Raw genomic sequence first — 21313 nt, forward strand, 5'->3', positions numbered from 1 at the left:
CCTGGCAACAATCTCTCTACCCATCTAGTTCCCAAGGCAGGTCGCCACCATGCCAGATGTACACATCCCAATTCCATGGCAGCCCAGTGTGTCCTACCACCACACGCTCTCTTGAACTCAATTAAATCGCCACATTAAAGAATACACAATAACCTCTGATGCAATTGATAGGATATAACTTGCTAATCTAGACATACAAAGCCCTGTACACATCCATCCCTTAAGAATATTCATAACAACCTGTAAATGTGCAAGAGGAATCTTTACATCCGCCTCCACGTTCTCTTGGCTGCTCTCTCCTCACTTCTCTCCTCTCTCAAATTTTTCTCCTGCCCATCCTTCCTTCTCATCAAATTGCAGGCCTCTTTCTATCCTGTATATGCCTTCACCTGCATAATGACATCAACCCCCCCACACACAGTTTTAAGGTGGACTTCCCAAACATGCAAAACAGAACACAACATCAGGGGCTTCTCTGGGGACACGAGGCACAGTGAACTGAGAGATGAGGACAAGAAGAGCATAGCTAGCAACTGTACGTTTGCCTTTTGGGAGGCCAGTCATCATCATTTGGATCTAACAGCTGAAGTTTCAAGAGGGACTGTAATTCTACCCAGCTCACACCTAGGTCTCATTATGGGATTGCTCCCTAGGGAAGGAGGCACTGAAGCACCTGGGTTCAGGTTCAAGTTTCAAATCAAAGGAGTGCCAGTGTCATTTCCTTCTTGCTCTCTGGTCGTGTGCTCTCAGTTCCTGTTTCTCTCAACACTGGAAGGGGAGAGCTCCATGCTGTTTTTATTTCCAACACACTGCACGCATAGACAGTTGAAAATGTAATAAAAATGAAAATGTAATAAAAAGGAATTAAAGAGAAGTCAAAAAGGCATACAGCGTGTGAGTGACGGTTTTCCCTTACATTGTTATTGAAGATATTGGGGAGGCAGCTCAGTGGGTAAAGGGTTTGCTGTGCAATTGTGAGAAGCTGAATTCTGATCCCCAGAATATCTGGCTATATGGATAGCCATGTGTGATCCTGGAGGTGGAGGGTGGGGGTGGGCAGAGACCAGGACATTCTTCAGAAACTTGTGAGCCAGCCGGCATGGCAGACCCAGCAGTGAACAACAGAAGATGCAAATTCAAGCAAGGTAGGTGTGAAGTTATCCTCTGGCCTCTTGTGCATTCTCTCACTCACACATGAGTACACACCAGCACACACACACACACAGAGATACACATACAGACACACACACAGACACATTCACAGACACACAGACACACACACATAAAGACACACACATAGAGACAGACACACATAGGCACACACACAGATATACACACAGCAGAGTAGAGAGGGGCAGATTTCAAAGAACTATGAAAGTTTCTAATGTCAAACCGGAACTTCTGTTTTTACAGTGCATGGACAGACATAGATGTCGGCATGCAGGCCAGACCCAATACTATACTGAGGACCAGATCTGTGCAGCACCCATCCAAAGAATGTCTCCACTTAAATGCTCTTCCTGGATAAAGTCCCCAAGCTTCGTACAAACAAGGCTCCTCTCTAAGGTGTCTACCTTACTCAACGTCTGCACACATCTGCAGTCCTTGTTACACAGAGAGAAGAGCTTAAGCCAAAGAGTTGAAGACCAGCTGAGGAGACACAGCCAGACCATGGATTAAAAAATGAGACTAATCTCCCCTTGACTCTCCCCTAAGAATCCCTAGTGGAGACTCTAGAACTCTGGTGGCCCACTGTCTCCATGGCCTCCCCTCCTGGATATCTGATGGATAGCCTGAGTAACCCATGCAAACCAAACCCTGGATGTTGGCTCCACTCCCACACCAGCTCTCAGCCCTCTCTGCCAGACCCTCGGATGCAGATCTAGTCCGTGTCCTGCTCTCTCAATAGATGCCAGTCTACATTCCACTATTTGAAAACAAATCATTTTATTCCCCTAAAGATGACAAAATCCCGGAGAACAAGGGACCCCCCCAAAGGCCTTGGTGAGGGTCACAGCCTGGCACCTATGTAGTACAGGGAACACAGTTACTACCCAAAAGAGTTTTGGGCAGATTAATTAAGGAGTGATTCCAAGAAGTGCACTCAATAACCAAGCTACTCCTGCCTCTTCATCTACACAACAGAAAGGCTAAGACCTGCCCAATATGGTGGTCAGAAGGATCTGTTTGTTCCTAACGAGGTACTATCTGTTCAGTACAGGGCTAGCAGTAGACACTTACTGGACAGTGGCAACCTTTTAAAGGTAGTTCCTGTACAAAGGACATAAGCGTATACCAGGCTGAGTTATGTACAGTTTCTGCATGCTGTCTCCTCCTTGGAGCTTGGAGAACAGCTGGAAAGAGACTTAGAGAAGAAAAATTGTGTTCTTCTAGTTCCTTCGCTAAGGACCACTGAGGCAGGAAATGTAGATACTAGTGGGAGTATTCCCTCATGCTCACATGCTGCCTGGAAGATCTTGGTGGCGGGTGGTGATATACATTGACATTGGACGTCTCTCCGTGATCCCCTCCTGGGTCTGCAGATGTCCGGGTGGAACCCAGGATTCCGTGTTTGGAAGAGAACTTACTTGACCACCCACTACTTCCCTGAAATATGCCATACGGAATGGAAGTCCAGTTTGGGGATCACTTATTGAAGAAAACGTATAATGGACAATCGTGGGCTTCTGTGGTTCTGTGTAATGCTGTGTATGCTCATACCCAGAGCAAGTGGGGATAACGTCGTGTGTCGCCTTGGAGCAGGCTTAGAGTATCCTTTTAAAAGATTCACACTGAAGGGCTGGGGTAACGCACTGATGGAGCGCCTGCCTCGTGTGCACACAGCCCATGTTAACTCACCAGGACCACATATCGACAGGTGTGATGACATGTATCTGAGGGTTCAGGGAGGTTAGGAGACAGTATCAGAAGGTCAGGGTCACTCTTGGTTACACAGTGAGGCAGAGGCCACGTGAGACCCCTCCCCTACACACACACACACACACACACACACACTCACACACACTCACTCACACACACTCACTCACACACATACACACTCACTCACACACACTCACTCACACACATACACACTCACTCACACACACTCACACACTCACACACACTCACACACACTCACACACACTCACACACACTCACTCACACACTCACACACTCACACACATACACACACTCACTCACACACTCACACTCACACTCACTCACACACACACTCACTCACACACACACTCACTCACACACACTCACTCACACACACTCACACACACTCACACACATACACACATACACACTCACACACACTCACACACTCACACACACTCACACACACTCACTCACACTCACACTCACACACTCACACCACACACACACACACACACACACACACACACACACACACACACACACTGCTCTAGCTCCCTCCCCATTTTTACTGCTAAGCCAAGGGTACTGACTCCTGCTTTCCAGCACACTGTCACACATTAAGGTTTCTCCTCCACAGTGCACTGGATACTACCAACCACCAGGAGTGTATCTGACCAAGGAGGCGCTCTACATTGACCTGCTTGTCTTTTGTTCTCTGACACATCGTCCTCATGCACCTGTAAGGCCATGTCCATTCCCAATCTTGACTGAGTGAGCAAGGAAGGAGGCCAGAGGAGGAGCTCCATAGCAACGCAGCTCCTAAGAACACATTTCTGTGCTGCAGAAGGGAAAGTGACCCCAGTGAGAGACTCCATAGTGCTTGGGGCTCCCCTATCGTGTCCCTTGTTTGAAAACCACTGGAAACACCGGAAGAAGCAGACACATACCTGTGCAGACTGGCTGGCTGTCACTCTTCCGTATCTGAAGGAAAAGCAACAGTAATGTGAGTGTGGGTTACGATGGCCACTGCAGCTCACTACTTCAAGGATCTCCACTGCAGTCTTCCAGGCCTGGCATTTACACATGACTGATTCAGCTCAACCAGACAGAGCCAGGCATAAGCACACTAAGGACTCCAGCTTCACTGTTTGCTCTCTAGCCTGGGAATGTCGGTACCTGCTTATAACACCAGTACTGGTGAGGCTGTGAAAGGAGGAACCCAAGCTCAAAGCCAGCATGGCTGAGACACAGAACAATGTCCTGTCTCAGTAGAATATCCCTACCTCTAGGTACAAGAATACAGCTAAAACAAGCCTCGAGGTCTCTATATGCAAAACGGATGGTAGTGGACTACACAGCAGGCCTCTCAAGAGAGAAAACGGTCTTCATAGCTTAGTACATGAACCTAAAAACCAGACATATGTCAGAAACTGGTAGGTTGCCCCCTCTTCTCCCTCCTCCCCCTCCTCCCCCTCCTCTCCTTCCTCCCCCTCCTCCCCCTCCTCTCTCTTCAAGACAGGTCCTCACTAGAACTAACCTCTGCCTCCCAAGAAGGGAGGTTACCGTGCCTGGGGTTGCAGCTGAGTTTTTCTAGAATTACTTATTTATATATGTATATAAGTATACTGTAGCTGTCTTCAGCCACACCAGAAGAGGGCATCAGATCCCATTACAGATGTTTGTGAGCAACAATGTGGTTGCTGGGAATTGAACTCAGAACCTCTGAAAGAACAGTCAGTGTTCTTAACCGCTGAGCCATCTCTCCAGCCCCGGCAGCTGAGATTTTTGACAGTAGTTCTCCCCAGTGTAAACTCACCCCTAGGAAACTTGCCCAAATCACAGGCTAAAATGAAGACTGTCCAACCATTTAACCCAAATACTGTCACCCAGATTCAAGGGCGACACTGAAAATGCAATGATTTATCATCGGACATGTTTGTTTCCACCCTTAGCCACGCCATCTCGGGCCACGCCCCCTGCAGGCCACACCCTCTGCGGGATGGTTTATCTCTCAACACAGCTTTTCCTTTCCAGAGTCAGACAAGGAGGGGCTTGCCTTCCTCCACGGCTTATTCTTCTGGACTGTGCCAAGGGTTCCACACCTAACAGGAGGCAATAACTGCCCCTGACAGGGTGGCTGTGTTTGTTTCTTTCTCATTTCAGCAATGTGAGTGACCTGTGGTTCGCAAATTAAAACAATAAACACACACACACAATTACACAAAACCCAAAGATGACCAAAGATTATACAAAGAAACATCCAAAGCCATAGCTTGAAGGTTCGTGTGTTTTCCTTAAAGGCCACATTTAATGGCTTCATCTACCCAAACTCCAGTGACCCTAGTTCCTGCTCTGTAAAAGCCAAAGTCCTCAGAATAGTTCACAAGGTAACACATGAGGGGCCCCCTCCCCTCCATGTCTGACCTCCCTCCATGTGTCTCCCTGGAAGAGCCCTAGCACTGGCAGGAGCGGCTTTCCCTGACTGCCCATCCCATGTTCTCCAGACCCACCCCCTGCTTCACTTCCTTTACAGCATGCTGGCTCATGGCCTGGGATTGCACATGCTTTGTGTTACAAGGGTATGCCTTATGCTGATAAAACACTGTCGTTCGCAATGTGGGGCTCCAGCAAGTGTCTTGGGACAGTTTGTAAAGAATGTTTGTAAATCTTTTTTAGTATGCACACAAAGTATTGGGTTTTAGTGTGAGCCCTTCAAAATAATTCCTTTTTGCTGATTCTCTTCCACCCCCTCTCCTCATCTTGAGCCTGTCTCCACCCAGCAGACTCCTTCCTGCCCTTGTATTTTACGTACTGTCTTGCTCTGGCCTCCCACTCTCCCCATTCCTGGTTCCTTCCCTAGTTTCATGACCTAAGTCACACTCACATCTAACTACATTCATATTCTTACATATTAAAAGCTAGACTCTGTACATGAGAGAGAACACACGGTATTGTCTGTTTGCGTCTGGCTCACTTTGCTTAACATAAGAATCTCCAGATCCATTTTTTTTTCTCCTGAAATGTTCTTCATTTTGTCTTTTCTATAAAGAGTTCCTTTAAAAAATGCTGTGTGTCCAGTGGTTAAGTCTGTCTCTAAGAGAGAAGGGGTTTTGTGTTTGTACTAGACATATGGGGTCACTGGGGTGCTGTTCTTGTCGCTTAGTGTGTGACTATTACTTCTCAGAGCCAGTCAAGTCTGTCAAATTATACCCTCCAGGGTCCCTGTCAGCCCAGCTATGGAGCTGACTCACAACCGATCCTTCTTAGAAAAGTCAGTTCAAACAGTCATTATCATGAGGACACACATAGGAACAATCCCACAAAACCACAGGAAGGCTGGAAATGAGTTTGGAAAAGGCTGCCAGGGGGACTGAAATCAGGGTCTCCATAAAGGTGGGCTGGAGGGGTGGTGCTGATGCTGAAGTCCTGTTCCCCAATCAGTTCTTGATCTGTCAGTAAAGAAGCCATGGGCCAATGGCAGCTGGGCAGAAGGGAAAGGCGGGACTTACAGGTCCCTGGAGGCAAGTGGACAGATGCAGAGAGAGAAAAGTTGACCAGCCATGTGAGATCCTGAGTGTGTGTGTGTGTGTGTGTGTGTGTGTGTGTGTGTGTGTGTGTGTGTGTGTTTTATCTGTGGATTCAAGGGAAGCTGGGTGTGGGCTGGCAGGGCGGCCTTTTTCCAGAGCTTAGGCGGATAGCAAAGCTACATGCATCAGTGGGCAGAGGGCACCCCTCCTGCTGTATGTAGTTCATTGATCGGGTTTGTTCCTCCAAAGCAGTCTCTGGCCCATAATGCACCTACAGCAACTTCCCGTGCATCACCTCTCTCTGCTGCTGCCCATAATAGTCTCTGGGTGCCATCCCTCGATGTCCCAGGCAAACAATACGATGGAATAAAATCGTGTTTATTGATTGCATTTGACATCTCAATATGTCTCACAAAGACCATTTTCTCCGGAATGAATACTACAAAGTAGAGATCACTGAACATACTGCAAAAACCATCAGTAAGTATGGAAGAAAGACTCTTTCCCGGCGATTTCTCCCCTAGTCCATACAGAGGTCAGAGGGCACGTTGCAGGAGTCAGTTCTCTCTTTCTGCCATGTAGGTCCTCGGATCAAACTCAGGTTGTAAGGCTTGTCAACAATCACCTTCACCCGCTGAGCACTCCCATGGGACCCCTTGTACGATCTTAATTAAGCGCTGTATAATTTGAATATCAGAATACTGGAGACTGAAGTGTGTGATGGAGAATCTGCCTGGACTGTTAAACAATGTAGCAAAAGGAAGAGAAAGGAAAACATTTAGTCACTGGCGAGCCTGGCTGCCAAGTCAAGGAGCTGGAAGATGAGTAAGCCGGGCTCTGCAGCGCTAGGAGAGCAGGTGCACCCCGCCAAGTGTCTGTTTCCCTCCTAGCCAAACAAACACCGGTGTTTATTGCTTGTCTTTTGTATCAGGAACAACAGCCAGAGAAATGAGATTAAAAATAAAGCTGACCTTGATATCTTGCTAGACCTTCCCATTCTAAGCCAGTCAACAAACAAAGTAGCATTTACACATGTTTACAAGTTATCCGATGTGATGTTTTATTAAGCCTTGTTAGGAATCCATCCAGTTAAAGCAGTGAACATCATTGACATTTCCCAGAGCAAACTAAGAGAGCAAACCACTCTAGACTCCTTGACCAGCGTGTTCAATCATGATTAAGAATAGAACACATCAAACAATGGAAGGGCACTCGCACACGCATGCTCCCTCAAAAGCACACTGCATATTGCTTAGCTCAAAGCACAGAACTCCTCTCAAGACAGTTGGGAAGTTGGGTGGGTTGCCTTGGTAAGCAGGAAGTCCTGAACCAGACTGTGCAAAGGCAGAAGTGAGAAATGGCCCCAAGTATGGTGCCAGGACTGGGCTGACAATCAACACCTTCTCAAGCCCTTTGCCCGAGGGGTATTACATAATGCTCCTCCAGACTGCTCCTGCTCACAGAGTCAGCCACGACCCATCCCCACAGAATGTAGTCATCGCACAACTGAGTCATCCGATTTGGATCCGAGCTTTAGTCTCAGGCTGGAAATGGAAGAGTCATCCAGAGCTGGAGAATCGGGCTCAGCCAACATTTGGCTCCCACTCCTTACTCCACCCCTTCCTCCCTGAGTGCCCTGCTTTTGTGCGTTGCCTGCTGTGTTCATCATGGCTGAGTGCAGATATTTGGGTTTAGCCTTTAAAAATTAATTTTCGGTTGGGGATTTAGCTCAGTGGTAAAGCGCTTGCCTAGCACACGCAAGGCCCTGGGTTCGGTCCCCAGCTCCGGAAAAAAAAAAGTAAATATTAAAAATTAATTTTCAAGTGTCACATATGTGTGTGTTCATGTCTACGAGCATGTGCATGTATATGAACATGAGCATGCAGGTGTATGTGTGCATGTATGTATCATATGCATATTCATGTGTGTGTACGTGTAGTGTTGATGCAGGTGTGTGTGTATGTATTCATGTGTACACATGCGTGCAAAGTGTGTTGTGTGTTGTGTGTGTGTGTGTGTGTGTGTGTGTGTGTGTGTGTGTGTGTGCGCGCGCGCATACAGATGTGTGTATGGAGGCAAGGCAAAAAGTGAGTGTCAGGCATCTTCCCCTCTCACTTTCTGCCTTGCTTTTTCAGACCAGGTCTCTCCTGGACCTGGAGTTTACAGATTCTACTGAACAGGCTAGACAAGTAGCTCCACCCAGTCCCCGCCCACAGGGAGCTCTGGGGTCCACCCAGTCACCGCCCACAGGGAGCTCCAGGGATCCACCTAGTCTGGTCCACAGGGAGCTCTAGGGATCCACCTAGTTGGGTCCACAGGGAGCTCTGGGGATCCAACCAGTCCCCGCCCACAGGGAGCTCTGGGGATCCACCCAGTCCCTGCCCACAGGGAGCTCTAGGGATCCACCTAGTTGGGTCCACAGGGAGCTCTGGGGATCCACCAAGTTCCTGCCCACAGGGAGTTCCGAGGATCCACCCAGTGCCCTCCCACAGGGAGATCCAGGGATCCACCTAGTCTGGTCCACAGGGAGCTCTGAAGATCCACCCAGTCCCCTCCCACACTGCTGCTGTTACAGCTGTGTGTCCCTGTGCCCAAACATGGTTGGTCAGGATCAGAACTCATGTCCGCTTAATGTGTACCAGATAGGCACTCCCCTACCCCTCAAGTTTTATTTCTAAACAGCAAGGAATGTGTAACCATGAATAAAAACAAGTAACACAGCCTTTAGACAGCACAGCAGTATGGTGTCTCCTTTATGATTGTCTTGATTTAAAACGCAACGACTCTCTTGCCATTAGTCATTCTGGAAAAAGCAACTCTGTATGAGGCTGGCTTTAGATGAACTGAGGGGAAATTCATCTCTTATGCTGGGAAGGAAGTGGCCTGCCCCTTTGTTTAAGCAAAAGACACGTGTATGACTTTTTATAGTCCAGAAGAAATCAGTTTCCTGTAGTAAGGTGGATAGTGTGTGGCTGACTCTGAAAGAGAGTTTAGGGCAAACGAGCCATGGAGAACCAGTAAAGCCTCATTGAAAGCTACAGAATAATACAAAACGTCTCACAACAGTGAATGCTCAAAGATTCTCAGTGCAGCCTTGTCTACAAAACAAGAAAGGTGTCCATCGGGAAAGGCCTATCAACGAGCTTCAAGTAATGATGTGATCGAACTGCATGGTCATTAAAATTAGCTATAATGGTATGAATATGTATATATGTATACACACACACCCACACACACACAGGCTAAGTAGGGTGTGTGTATGTATATGTGTGTGTGCTGTGTGTGTGCTGTATGTGCTATGTATGTATGTGTCTTTGTGTGTGTGCTGTATGTGTGTGTGCTGTATGTGCTATGCATGTATGTGTCTTTGTGTGTGTGCTGTATGTGTGTGTGCTGTGAGTGCTATGTATGTATGTGTCTTTGTGTGTGTGCTGTATGTGTGTGTTGTATGTGCTATGTATGTGTCTTTGTGTGTGTGCTGTGTGTGTGCTGTGAGTGCTATGTATGTATGTGTCTTTGTGTGTGTGCTGTATGTGTGTGTGCTGTGAGTGCTATGTATGTATGTGTCTTTGTGTGTGTGCTGTATGCGTGTGTGCTGTATGTGCTATGCATGTATGTGTCTTTGTGTGTGTGCTGTATGTGTGTGTGCTGTGAGTGCTATGTATGTATGTGTCTTTGTGTGTGTGCTGTATGTGTGTGTGTTGTATGTGCTATGTATGTATGTGTCTTTGTGTGTGTGCTGTGTGTGTGCTGTGAGTGCTATGTATGTATGTGTCTTTGTGTGTGTGCTGTATGTGTGTGTGCTGTGAGTGCTATGTATGTATGTCTTTGTGTGTGTGCTGTATGCGTGTGTGTATGTGTGTGTTGCGTGTGTATGTGTTATTGTTGTATGTGTACATGTGAATGTATGTCACCGACACATGCTGCTCTAGCTAGATAGATCTTTATGAGTGCTAACAATCTGAACTTCTGCTTTCACAGAAGGCATTCACTAGCTGAGCCATCTCCCCAGCCCACAAAGTAGTTCCTTTTTAAGTAGGTAGGTAAGCATGTGGTCTCTGCAAGAGAATAGCAATAAAACATTGGCTTGCTTATGATACAGCTTCATATGGCAGAGGCTGGCCTTGAACTCCTGATTCGTCTTGTGCCTCCACCGTCCAAGTGCTGGGATTACAGGCATGCAAGCGTGTACCACCACACCCAGCTTCCGAGGAACTCACAGTATTCATTAACGCTTCCTACTTAGACTTTTGTTGGGAATCTGACCTAACCCGCTGTTCCTGCGGGACGGTTCTAGAAAGAGCATTCCTGGTATTTAAATTGCTTTGATCAGAAAGTTAGTGTCAGTGGCTTGTGCTGTAATCCTAGCAACTCCAGAAGCTAAGGCAGGAAGGTTTTTGTGATTTCAAGGCCAGCCTGGACTACATAGTGAGCTCAATGCTACCCTGGGATACAGCGTAAGACCTTGTCTGAAAACTACTTACCAACATTTAAATTGCTCCAACTGGGGACGGGCTTTCCTTACTCGCTCTGTGCTATTGGCTCCACTTGAAGATAACTGTGTGTGAGTCACTCTCTCATGGTACCTACTGGACAGTGAGGTTATAGCTTCAAGTATTAGAGAAAGCTCCTTAAAATGTTATCTCATACTTTTTTATTTTGAATACATTTGTGTGCTTGTGGATCTGAGTATGTGTCACTCTGTGTGTGTGTGTGTGTGTGTGTGTGTGTGTGTGTGTGTGTGTGTAGGTCAAAGGTCAACCTGTGGGAAGAGGTTTGCTCCCTACACTATATGGGTTCTAGGGATCAAACTCAGGTCATCAAGCTTGAGTGCAAGCTCCTTTACCCACTGAGCCACACTGCAGGCCCTAAAAATAAGCTATTACACTTGACCCTTGGCTTCCCAGAATCCATAGTCCAGAGACAGAGCCATCTTAACAGCATTTCTCTACAGTTGTGTGTGTGTGACACCAAGACAGGAATGTCCGAGATTGGGGATGTTACTCCATTGGTAAAAATACTTTCTGCTCACGCACAAAGTGCTGTGTTTGATTTCATATAAAGTAGGCATGGTAGCCACACCTGAAATATCAGTGCCAAGAGGTATCGCCCCCAGCCACAGAGTGAGTTGAAGGCCAGTGTGGGATACATGAGAACTTGTCTCTAATTAATTAAATTGGCCATAGTGGTACACTTGGGAGGCAGAGGCAGTTGGATCTCTGTGAGTTCAAGGCCAACCTGACCTATTTATCGAGTTCCAGGACAGCCAGGGATACATAGAAAGAGCATGTCTCAAAGATAGATAGATAGATAGATAGATAGATAGATAGATAGATAGATAGATAGATAGATAGACAGACAGATTGATAAAATCACTAATTAATACAACAAAATACAACTGGTAGGTCTATGGGAGGAAATGTATACCTGTCAGTGGAGAAACATTTGAAATACAAATATTTTTTTTCCACACAGGCATCAGGAGACAATGCACCTCCAACACAAAGTCTTGATTTCTCCAAAAGCATCCACAGAACAAGGCAGTCTAATCTCCAAGAACACAAATGGCACACTCAACTTGCATCAAATGTTTCAAACACCAGCCCATAAACAGCATTGTGTCAGCGTTTATCACTGCAGACAGCTTTGCCAGAGAAGGAGAAAATGCCACAGACGAATGAGTTAATTAAACTGCAAAGTCCAGCCCAGTCCTGGTGCCTCTTTGTCTTGCCAGTAGTTGTTCCTTCTGGGTCCCCAGGAGCATTGCACGCTGACTCTCATCTCTCTTCATGGTAAAGGTGCCACGGGGATTTCTCGTGTTAGTGCACAGGAAGCATCTGGTCCTCTAGAACTCAGTGTTACTCTGCAGCTGCCCGGGAAGGAGTGACTATCCCAGAGTATGAGTGTTCCTGAAGATGCACTGAGTGCCCATCACCGAGGCCTTCCAGTTCCAGGTACCAGTCCCGAGTACAACCCTCTCTCAGGCATAGCCTGTGTCTCAGCCACGCCTGCTGCGCATGCGTTTGCCACCTATAACCCTCGGTCTGCATTTGCGGAAGAGCGGGGAAGGACCACCACCGTCAGGATCTCGCTGGCTGCTCTGTACACAGAAGAAATTCAGGGGAAGGGTCCACCTTGCCATTTGTGAAGTCAGCAGGCTTTCAAAGGCACCTGGTAGCAGCCCTTACACCTCTCTGTGTCGACCTCTACCATTGGTGGGTGTCCAGTCCAAGCCAGCTCTGCCGCTGCCTTAAAGAATGGCTGATGGGAGATTTAGCAGGCACGGCGTTTCAACCGTAGGCCAAGCTCCTGTTCGAAGGGGTGAAGTCTGTCCACCCCCTTTTGGGGGTTCCATTTGGGTAGTTGAAATACTCTTTGTCAGATTATACACTCACTCCTGTTTTCTTCTAGGGCTTACATGTGTATGTGTACGTGTGTTGCTGCGAATCAAACCCAGGGCCTCACACATGTTAAGTATGTAGTCTGCCACGGAACTACACACTAGCCCCTGGGACTTCCCGTATTTTATTTATTTTATATTTTTTTAAAGTAACTTTGTAGCACAGGTTGACAGAAAGATCACTGTGTACACCAGGCTAGCTTCTAACACACAGCAATGCTTCTGCCTCAGCCTCCTGAGTTCTGGGACTATGGGTATGAATTATCACACCCATCTCTACTTATTTAACACATTCAAAACTGTGTGTGTGGGTGCATAAGAAAAGATGGTCTTATCTTTGCTCCCCCTACCATTTGCCGACTAATCTCCCTTCTCAAAGAGTTTTAAATGTCACCTTTACCAGATTAAAAACAAACAAGCAAACGGTTGCTTGCTGTACTCACGCCAATATTCACAGATTACCGCAGTTTCCTACCATGTTTGCTACCTGGTAGGGAAGCTCTCCCATAATTAGAACTCTTTAAATTTTTCTCATTCATTTCATTTTATAAAATTCACTTATTTTTTTTGCAAATGCTGGGAGTATCTCGACACGGCCCAAAGAAAAAGACTTTGTTAGCATTCTTACTAGGATTTTAATTATGGAAAAACTTCGAAAAAGTGAACTTCTGTTTTGTTTCTCTCTATATATGTTTCTATGTGTGTGAGTGAGTGTGGTGTATGTGTGTAGTGTACGCTTAGGTTGCATGTGTGTGTTCAGGTCTATGTGCCTGGACACGTGTGTGCAAAACCAGAGGAAGATATCAGGGCTCCTGCTCTGTCACTCTCCACCTTAATTGAGTGAGTCACGATCTCTCACAGAAACCAAAGCTGGGCTGGCAGCCAGCCATCCTCCTGCCTCATCCCCACCATCAAGGTAACCACACACGTGTATGGCTATACTGCTCCTCATGAGGGTCCTGGGACCCAAACTTCCAGCTTGTGCCACAGGGAGCACTCTTAACTCTGAGCCCTTTCCTCAGCTTCGACTTTTATCCTGAGACAAGATCTCCGTGTGAATCCTAGCCTGGCCTTAACTAGCGATCAACCGGCCTCTGCCTCCAAGAACTGAGGTTATGGGCCTGTGGCCCTACATCCAGCGGATTTACAATGTTGTGAATTGTCATCTAAGAACACTCCATGTATCCCTGGAGCGTTAAGTCTTCCACAGTCCTCAGTGTCATGCTGTTTGGATATGTTATATTTCACTTTCCACATTGTATTCCTAATGCTTAGTATTCTTGTCATTTTCGAGATGCTAAAAATGAACAGGTTCTGTTTTTGTGCCTGGAACACTATTCGCTTAATTCTATTTCCCTCAAACCCCCTTTGGAACTCCAACTGCTTTACCAAGAACTCCTTGGCCCAGTATTCAACCTAGATGGACCTGAGACTTCCCTCTGTCTGTCTGCCTGTCGCACTTAAACACTACGGTGTCATCTTGTTGGGTGCACGGTTCTGTGACTTCCCTAAACAGCCTGCCCACTTCCACCAGTGTAGAAGCTCTCCCAGCCTGGCTTGTTATGGTTGGTGAGTGGCTAAAAGAAAGGATGCCCAGAGGGTAAGATACCTATTTTCTTGTTTCTGTTGTGCTTTTGCAGTAATAACAACGGCGATATTGAAAAATGGTAGTTCTAGGATAACATGACTTTCTCCCCCTTATACCCAAGCTATGTTCAAAAGAGCAGAAAATAACCCAATGAAAAGGAATAATGAACAACTAATAATGAATAATTAAGAAACAGGAACCAGACACACGCTTTCCTGGGTGCGCATTTCAGCCTAACACAAACAGGCAGCATGGCGACACACTGCGCATATTCTGGCAACGAGACCTGAATTGAACTCTGTAGGAAACATCAGTTGGCAGATGATGGTCTCACGTGAGTCTCTCCACTTGTTAAAGAATCCTTCTACCCATAAAATACTCACAATAAAGATCTTCACAGCAGGTAAGAGATATGTCAGACTTGTACATCTGAACTGCTGGGCCCCTCCCCTCCCCTACCTGTAGAGAGAATCTTTCCATACTGTGTGGAAACATCACTTGTCAATTAAAAGTCTGTAGCCACTGAGCTGAGGCAGGATAAGAAAATGGACTATGAGGGGGTGGGGGATTCAGGAAAAGAGTCAGAGGCACAAGATTCGTCCTGAACGCTGAAGGTGATGGTTGCATGAAACGGAGGACAGGTAACCAACCATGTGGTAGGACTTAGAATGAATAACTAAGTTATGAGCTAGTCAAAGGACAAGCCAAGCCTGAGGTTACACCTACCCTCTTCCCCATCCCACAAAATGACCTGCCATTCCCACAGTTGTTGGAAATGGAAGATATCCAGGTTCTCCTCCCCCCTCCCCCCTCCCCCTGTTTTCCTCATCAGTCAGGCGGGCCTTAGAAAGACTCCCAGACTCTAACCGCCTCTCACTGGCTAGTCTCTCCACCAGCTCCTGACCGCCCTCCCATCTTGTCCTAACCATCTTGCTACTTTCAACCTCAGCCATCTGGTCTATTATCCACACCCTCCTTTGTGATACTTTGAAACTGTATCAAATCACGTTACAACTCTCCTGGGAGGTTTCGGAGGGTCCCTTCTTATCTTACTGGATTTAACTGAGCAAAAACCCAAGTTCTTACAGTGGCCTACAAGAGCCACACCCCCTTATCTCCCTGACTTTAGTTCCGTCCCTCTCCCTCCCTGCTGCCACCTCACAGTTAGGAGAGACACTTTAGCAGTGGCTGTCCCCATCTAACACACACAGCAGCCTCTGCATGTTCAACTAGCACACACAGAATGACAAATTCTTCCTAATTCTATATCTGTATCTATATCTATATCCATCTATTCCTATATCTATAAAAGCACCTAAACAGAGAGTAGACTCTCCTAAAGTAAGTGCTCTAAAGGGATGGTGGCTGAGTAACCAAGCCCTTCTCTGGTACCCGTGTGCACTACTCACTCAAATGGTTCAAGGACCGGAAAGAAGTCCCTTGTTTTACATGAAGCAGTGACACCAAGACACCCCTGGATCCACTAGAGACTGCCAACCCACTGCTCTCTTCAACATTATTTGTTGTTGTTTTTGTTTGTTTGTTTGTTTTAACTTTTAAAAATGATGGCTGCCATCCCTCCTCTCTGCCCAGATGCCAGGACTCCTCTCCTTATGTTGACTCCTACTTGGAGCCGATGGCCAGAAATAGCTGTTTGCCTCATGGTCCCCACTTCCCTTTATTGTTAGCACCCATTCTCTGGAACCTTCCCCGTTGTGGATGTTTTCATGTGAATTCCCGATATGTTGAATATTGGATGCAGCCTAAACTGAAAACACACTGCAGGATATTCTTCTCTTCAGGGGAAAAAAATATTTTAGGATCTACTTCACTGCAGATACCGAGACACCACTAAACATTATTCTAGTGTGCACCGCCTCTAAAGAACTGCAGAGAGAACATGCTGTACAGAATAAAGGACTAGGTTCTTTTAATTTACTGAAAGTCTAAATAACTTTCTTTTCAAGTCTAAAAGAAAATGTGCTAAACAGGAGACTGGGCCCATGTGCTCTCCAGCCAGTCAGCAAATAATGTTTGAAAGCTTGACCCACAATGCCAGCTCTTATTTGATTTTAATAATTATACAAAAGATCCAATTACACAAGGGACTTTACAGGTTCATCTACTAAATAAGGACTTTCCTACCCACTAATTACCTTTAATGGGCAATCCTCATATATTGGTAAGTGCATGCTAGATAATTTCCACCGTAATACGACAAACTGGGAAAATAAACCCCTAGCAGGCAGAAAATCAAGTACGTTATATGGTAATACGCACTTGCCATGCCAGTCCTGGGGCCCGGGGCTGAAGAAGTATACATTTTGGGGCAGTCTTAGCAACACACTGAAGTTTAAACCATCCTGGACTACATAGTGAGACCGTCTCAAAACATTAATAATAACGATGACAAGGATAATACCACGGGCATGCTGAACTATACGTTTTAAAGCTACTCTTAAAATGGATTGGTTGGAAGAACTGAAACGTCACATTGAAATAACTGTGAGTCTGAGACGTTGCTCAATGGTGGAGTACTTGCCTAGCATGGGCACTACAAATTAATTAATGAACTAATTAATTACGTAACTACTGAAAGAACAAAAGCATCGGGCATCAACTTCCCTTAGTAGCTTTTCTGCCTCCTTAGAGAAACCATCCTGTAAGTCACTCCCAAGTTAAAGCATTGGAAAATATGAGTTTGGTTTGAGTTGGAGTCACAGTTGTATGTCTGCCATAATCGCAGACATATACCAAGAGCTCAGAAATGTTCTGGTTGAAAGGAAGAAATGGATAAACCAGAGTTTGAGCTTAAATCAAGTGTGCAGCCATTGACCAAATTCCACCTTCTTTTCTTTCTTTGGTTGCTCTTTTGGAGAGCAAGGGCTGTTGTCTTTTCATTGCTGTCACTTTGGTTAGGGGTTTGCTTGTTTGTTTGTGAGAGTCTCATGAACCCCAGGCTGGCCTCGAACTCACTAAGGATCTGTCCTTGAGCAGCTCTTCATTCAACTCTCACAGCCAGGGTGAGATTATCAGTGCAGACAGTCACAGGGACTCTGAATGGCTACACGGCATATTAGCATCCAGAGCCCAAGAATGAGGAGAGTTTGCAGTCCGTACCCTGGAAGAACAGCTCAGTATTCAGCACTGATGGAAGGTTAAAGGTTGACAGACTGAGAAGAGCATCAACCCACTATACCGCCTCAAGAAATTTTCTGACGTATGTCAGTTCTGTTCTTGGAAGGACCAAAGAAGAAGATGTATTTTTTTCTCTTTGCTGTAGGTTTTATTTTATATTCTGTCCCGGTTAGGTTTTATTGTCAAGTCAACGCTACCTAGAGTCACTTGGGCAGGGGAAAACCTCAATCCAAGAATTGTCTTTATCAGACTAGCTTGTGGTCGGGTCTGTAAGAAACTGTCTTGACTGATGATTGATTGATGACTGATGTGAGCGTTCTCAACCCACAGTGGGCGGCACCATCCCTAGGCAGGTGGACCTGGAATGTATAAGAGAGCCAGCTGAGTACCAGCCAAAACTGGATCAGTGCGTGTCAGCTCCTCGTGGTACTATACAGCACTAATGACTGGACTGCCGATGCAGAAGGTAGGGGATTAGCCCTACTGAGTCTAGTGGGGTCTCAATAGATGGCCTACCTGATGGGAAAATGGATGGATGGATAGGTACTTCGATGTAAAACTGTTTTAACCAGGATAGAATTCCTTTTACCTCCAAAGCACATTGGAAAGTAACAATGAGCCAGATAAGGGTGGACACACGTAAATTATAGGTCAATACATATTTTTCATTTAAAAATTTCTCATAAAGTAAATTGTGATCAACTCTTCCCATATCCTCTCCAATATTTTTAAAAAGATCAGTGCTGTTCACAAACGTAATGTAGGGAGAGCTCTGCCTCACCTTTCAAAGCCTTTGCTGAAACACAAACAAGCCAGCCAACTGCACCCACGTGCCGCCCTTGCAATCCCGAGGCCCACCCCTTCTCTCTCGTCCTGCCCTCCCTCCATCTCATCCTGCATCATCCACGTAGATCCAACCTGTTCTCCAAGAACACAGTTCTGTTCAAGAAGCCCCGTTGACCCTGTGACTCTCCCCCAGCTTAACGGGGCCACTCCCAGACACTGCCACACCATCTCCTTATCCCTTATTATCTACCTGAACTTGGTAAATTCTTTTCTAAATATCTGTATTCCTGTCTCTCCATAAAACACCGTGAGTCCCTTGGGAGTAGACATAGGGGTCTTTTGTTGTTGTTTTCTGCAGAAATATCGATAGTCTGAAACATATTCATTGAATCCAACAACAGATAGATATCAAAGACAAGACAATGTAGCGAGTTAATATTCTAGGGGCTATCTGGAGAAGGCAGCACGGCAGAGAAGACCAAAGAAATAAATTTCCTCAAGTTTGTCCAACCTCAAGAATCGTATGTTGGCCACGAACACACGGAGTCTATTAACTAACCAGCTGTTCAGTACCTGCATACAAAGGGATCAATAGGCACAGAGCTTGCTTAACCTGCACCAGGTCCAGTACTCACTCCTGTGTAAAACCAGGTCTAGGGGCACACGTCTGTAAACAGGGCACTCCAGAGGTAGAGGCAGGCCAAGCAGAAAGTCAAGGCTATCTTAGGCTCCATCAGGAGTTCGAGCCAACCTGGGGTGTGCGCTATTCTGTCTGAATGAATAAATAAACAGACTTTACTAGATGAATAAAAACCTTTGACCTCAAATGAGTAGGAGGAAGTAGATGTTTCTCCCCCTTATAGATTTTTGTCTCAATCTATTACATTCTTGTCTATTTGCTTCCCAAACCCCCCCCCCCCAGAAATATTGTGCAGGTCAGCTTCATGTCTAACTTGACACAAGCTAGAACTGCCTTAGAAGAGGAAACCTCGACTGAGAAAATATCCTCACTAGACTACCGTGGGCAAGCCTGTGGCACATTTTTTTTTTATTATTGAAGACTGATGAGGGAAGGCACAGCTCACTGTGGGCGGTGCCACCTTGGGAAGATGTCTACTGGAATTCAGGCTGAGCAAGCCATGAGGAGCAATCCAGCTAACACCCGTCCGTGGCTTGTACTTCAGTTCCTGCCCTGATTTCCACTCCTGAGGGGCTGTGGTCAGAACATGGGAGATGGCTTAAACCTGCTCTCTGACTTGCTGTTGGTCACAGGACTTTATCACAGCGATAGAAACCCTAAGAGAAACACACTAGGAAGAAGAAAGAGTGCCGACTGCCTTCCCGCCCTGTCCCTGTCTGTGAGGTGGCCAATTTGAAATGTTTGTGGTGTTCTGTGACACTGGATCCATACTCAGGGAATGGGCACGCATGAAGACTTTTTCTTAATCTACAAAACTTGGGTTCCAGTTTTATCCAGACCATTCTATAACTTGCCTTTCTCACTTAGCCATGTGCGATGCTAAATAAGGCACATAAGCCACAACTCACTCTTTCCCATAGTCCATAGTGTGTGTGTGCCACAACTCAGAGGCATGTATTCCCCTAGAGGTGAGCATCCCTCTGCTTCTGCGTCAGTGGAAGTTCTAAAACCAAGGAATGGAGATGGCTTTCTTGCCAGAGCACGCATACTCTGAGTGCTCTCTCTGCTGGCTCAGACAAGCCCATCCACAAGCACCTCAACCTTTGACCTTTCACCCAGACTCAGTGTTCCAAACGGCTGACATACTCACATGGCCACGTCTTTACACAAAGCTCATTTTCTGCCGTGTGTCCCACATGGCATAAATAGTTAACAGCTATCGGCTTGAACCAGAAACAAACCAGTCAGAAGTCAGCTGGAAGATCCTGACTATAGGGTTCACTGTGCTTTGTTATTTAGATAGGAAGTAAAAATAGGAAAGTTTCATTTTTAACCTCTAACAGCCTCGCACTGTGTTTGAGTTTAAGCACTTTACAACCCAAACATATCCCGTTGGTGGGCCAGTATTTTTTTGTCGTATAGGAGGGGTTTAATATTATACTTGTGACAGAAAACTGCTCCTTGGAGAACCCATTAGAGGATGTAGGCCCTGCATTAGAAAATAGGGTTCCTCGTTCTATAGCTGCCCCACTAGCCCACACAGAACTAAGTTGAGACTGTGGAAGATTCAGACCACAAAATTTACCCTGAATATTCCTTAAATGATTTATGCTTTTATTTGTGTCTGTGCATGCATGCGTGTGCACAGGCACACATGATAGAATGTGTACATTCATGTGAGAGTCTGTGGGGACCAGAGGAGGGACTTGGGTCTCCTGGAGTTGGAGTAACAGGCAGTTTTGAGCTATCTGATGCATGTGCTGGGACCTGAACTCAATGCCTCTGGAAGAGCAACAGGTGTTCTTAACCACAGAGTCCTCTCTCCCCATACCCCACACCAACTGTTCTTCCTCTCTGTCTCTCTGTCTCTCTGTCTCTCTCCCCCTCTCTTTCCCTCTCTCTCCATCTCTCTGTGCCTCTCTGTCTCTCTGTCTCTCTCTCTCTCCATCTCTCTGTGCCTCTCTGTCTCTCTGTCTCTCTGTCTCTCTCTCTCTCTCTCTGTTCCTGTCCATCTCTCTCTTCATCTGTCTGTCTCTCTTCATCTGTCTCTCTGCACATGTGTGCAGGTGCACACGGACACCAGGGGTAGATGTGGAATATTTTCTTCTACTGCTCTCCAGTTTACTATGAGACAGAGCCTCTCACTGACCCCAGGAATCCTCCTGTCCCCATGCCCCCACTGCTAGGATAGCGATCTACTAGACACCTAGACCTAGCCATGAATGATGGAGAGCTGCACCCAGGTCCTCTGCTGTGTGGAAAGCACTGCGCTGACTAAGACACCTCCCAATCCTACCATCCACATTGTCTTTATTTGGTGTCTCCACCACAAGGTACTGGGATCCATATAT

General features: G+C 46.3%; 1 protein-coding gene across 23 annotated transcripts in view; it reads right to left on the reverse strand.

Annotated features, from left to right (window-relative positions):
* Positions 1-21313, reverse strand: part of Ablim1 (actin-binding LIM protein 1) — a 288302-nt gene that overhangs the window by 263157 nt on the left and 3832 nt on the right. For 18 of the 23 annotated variants that reach the window (XM_039110220.2, XM_063288185.1, XM_063288152.1 and 15 more), the window contains exon 2: positions 3831-3864. The exons of the other annotated variants lie outside the window; for them this stretch is intronic. In XM_039110220.2, the coding sequence (XP_038966148.1) occupies positions 3831-3864 (34 nt within the window). The remainder of the gene's footprint in view (positions 1-3830; positions 3865-21313) is intronic. 23 annotated transcript variants of the gene reach the window in all.

This window comes from Rattus norvegicus, chromosome 1 (assembly GCF_036323735.1).
Source record: "Rattus norvegicus strain BN/NHsdMcwi chromosome 1, GRCr8, whole genome shotgun sequence".
Lineage (NCBI taxonomy): Eukaryota > Metazoa > Chordata > Mammalia > Rodentia > Muridae > Rattus > Rattus norvegicus.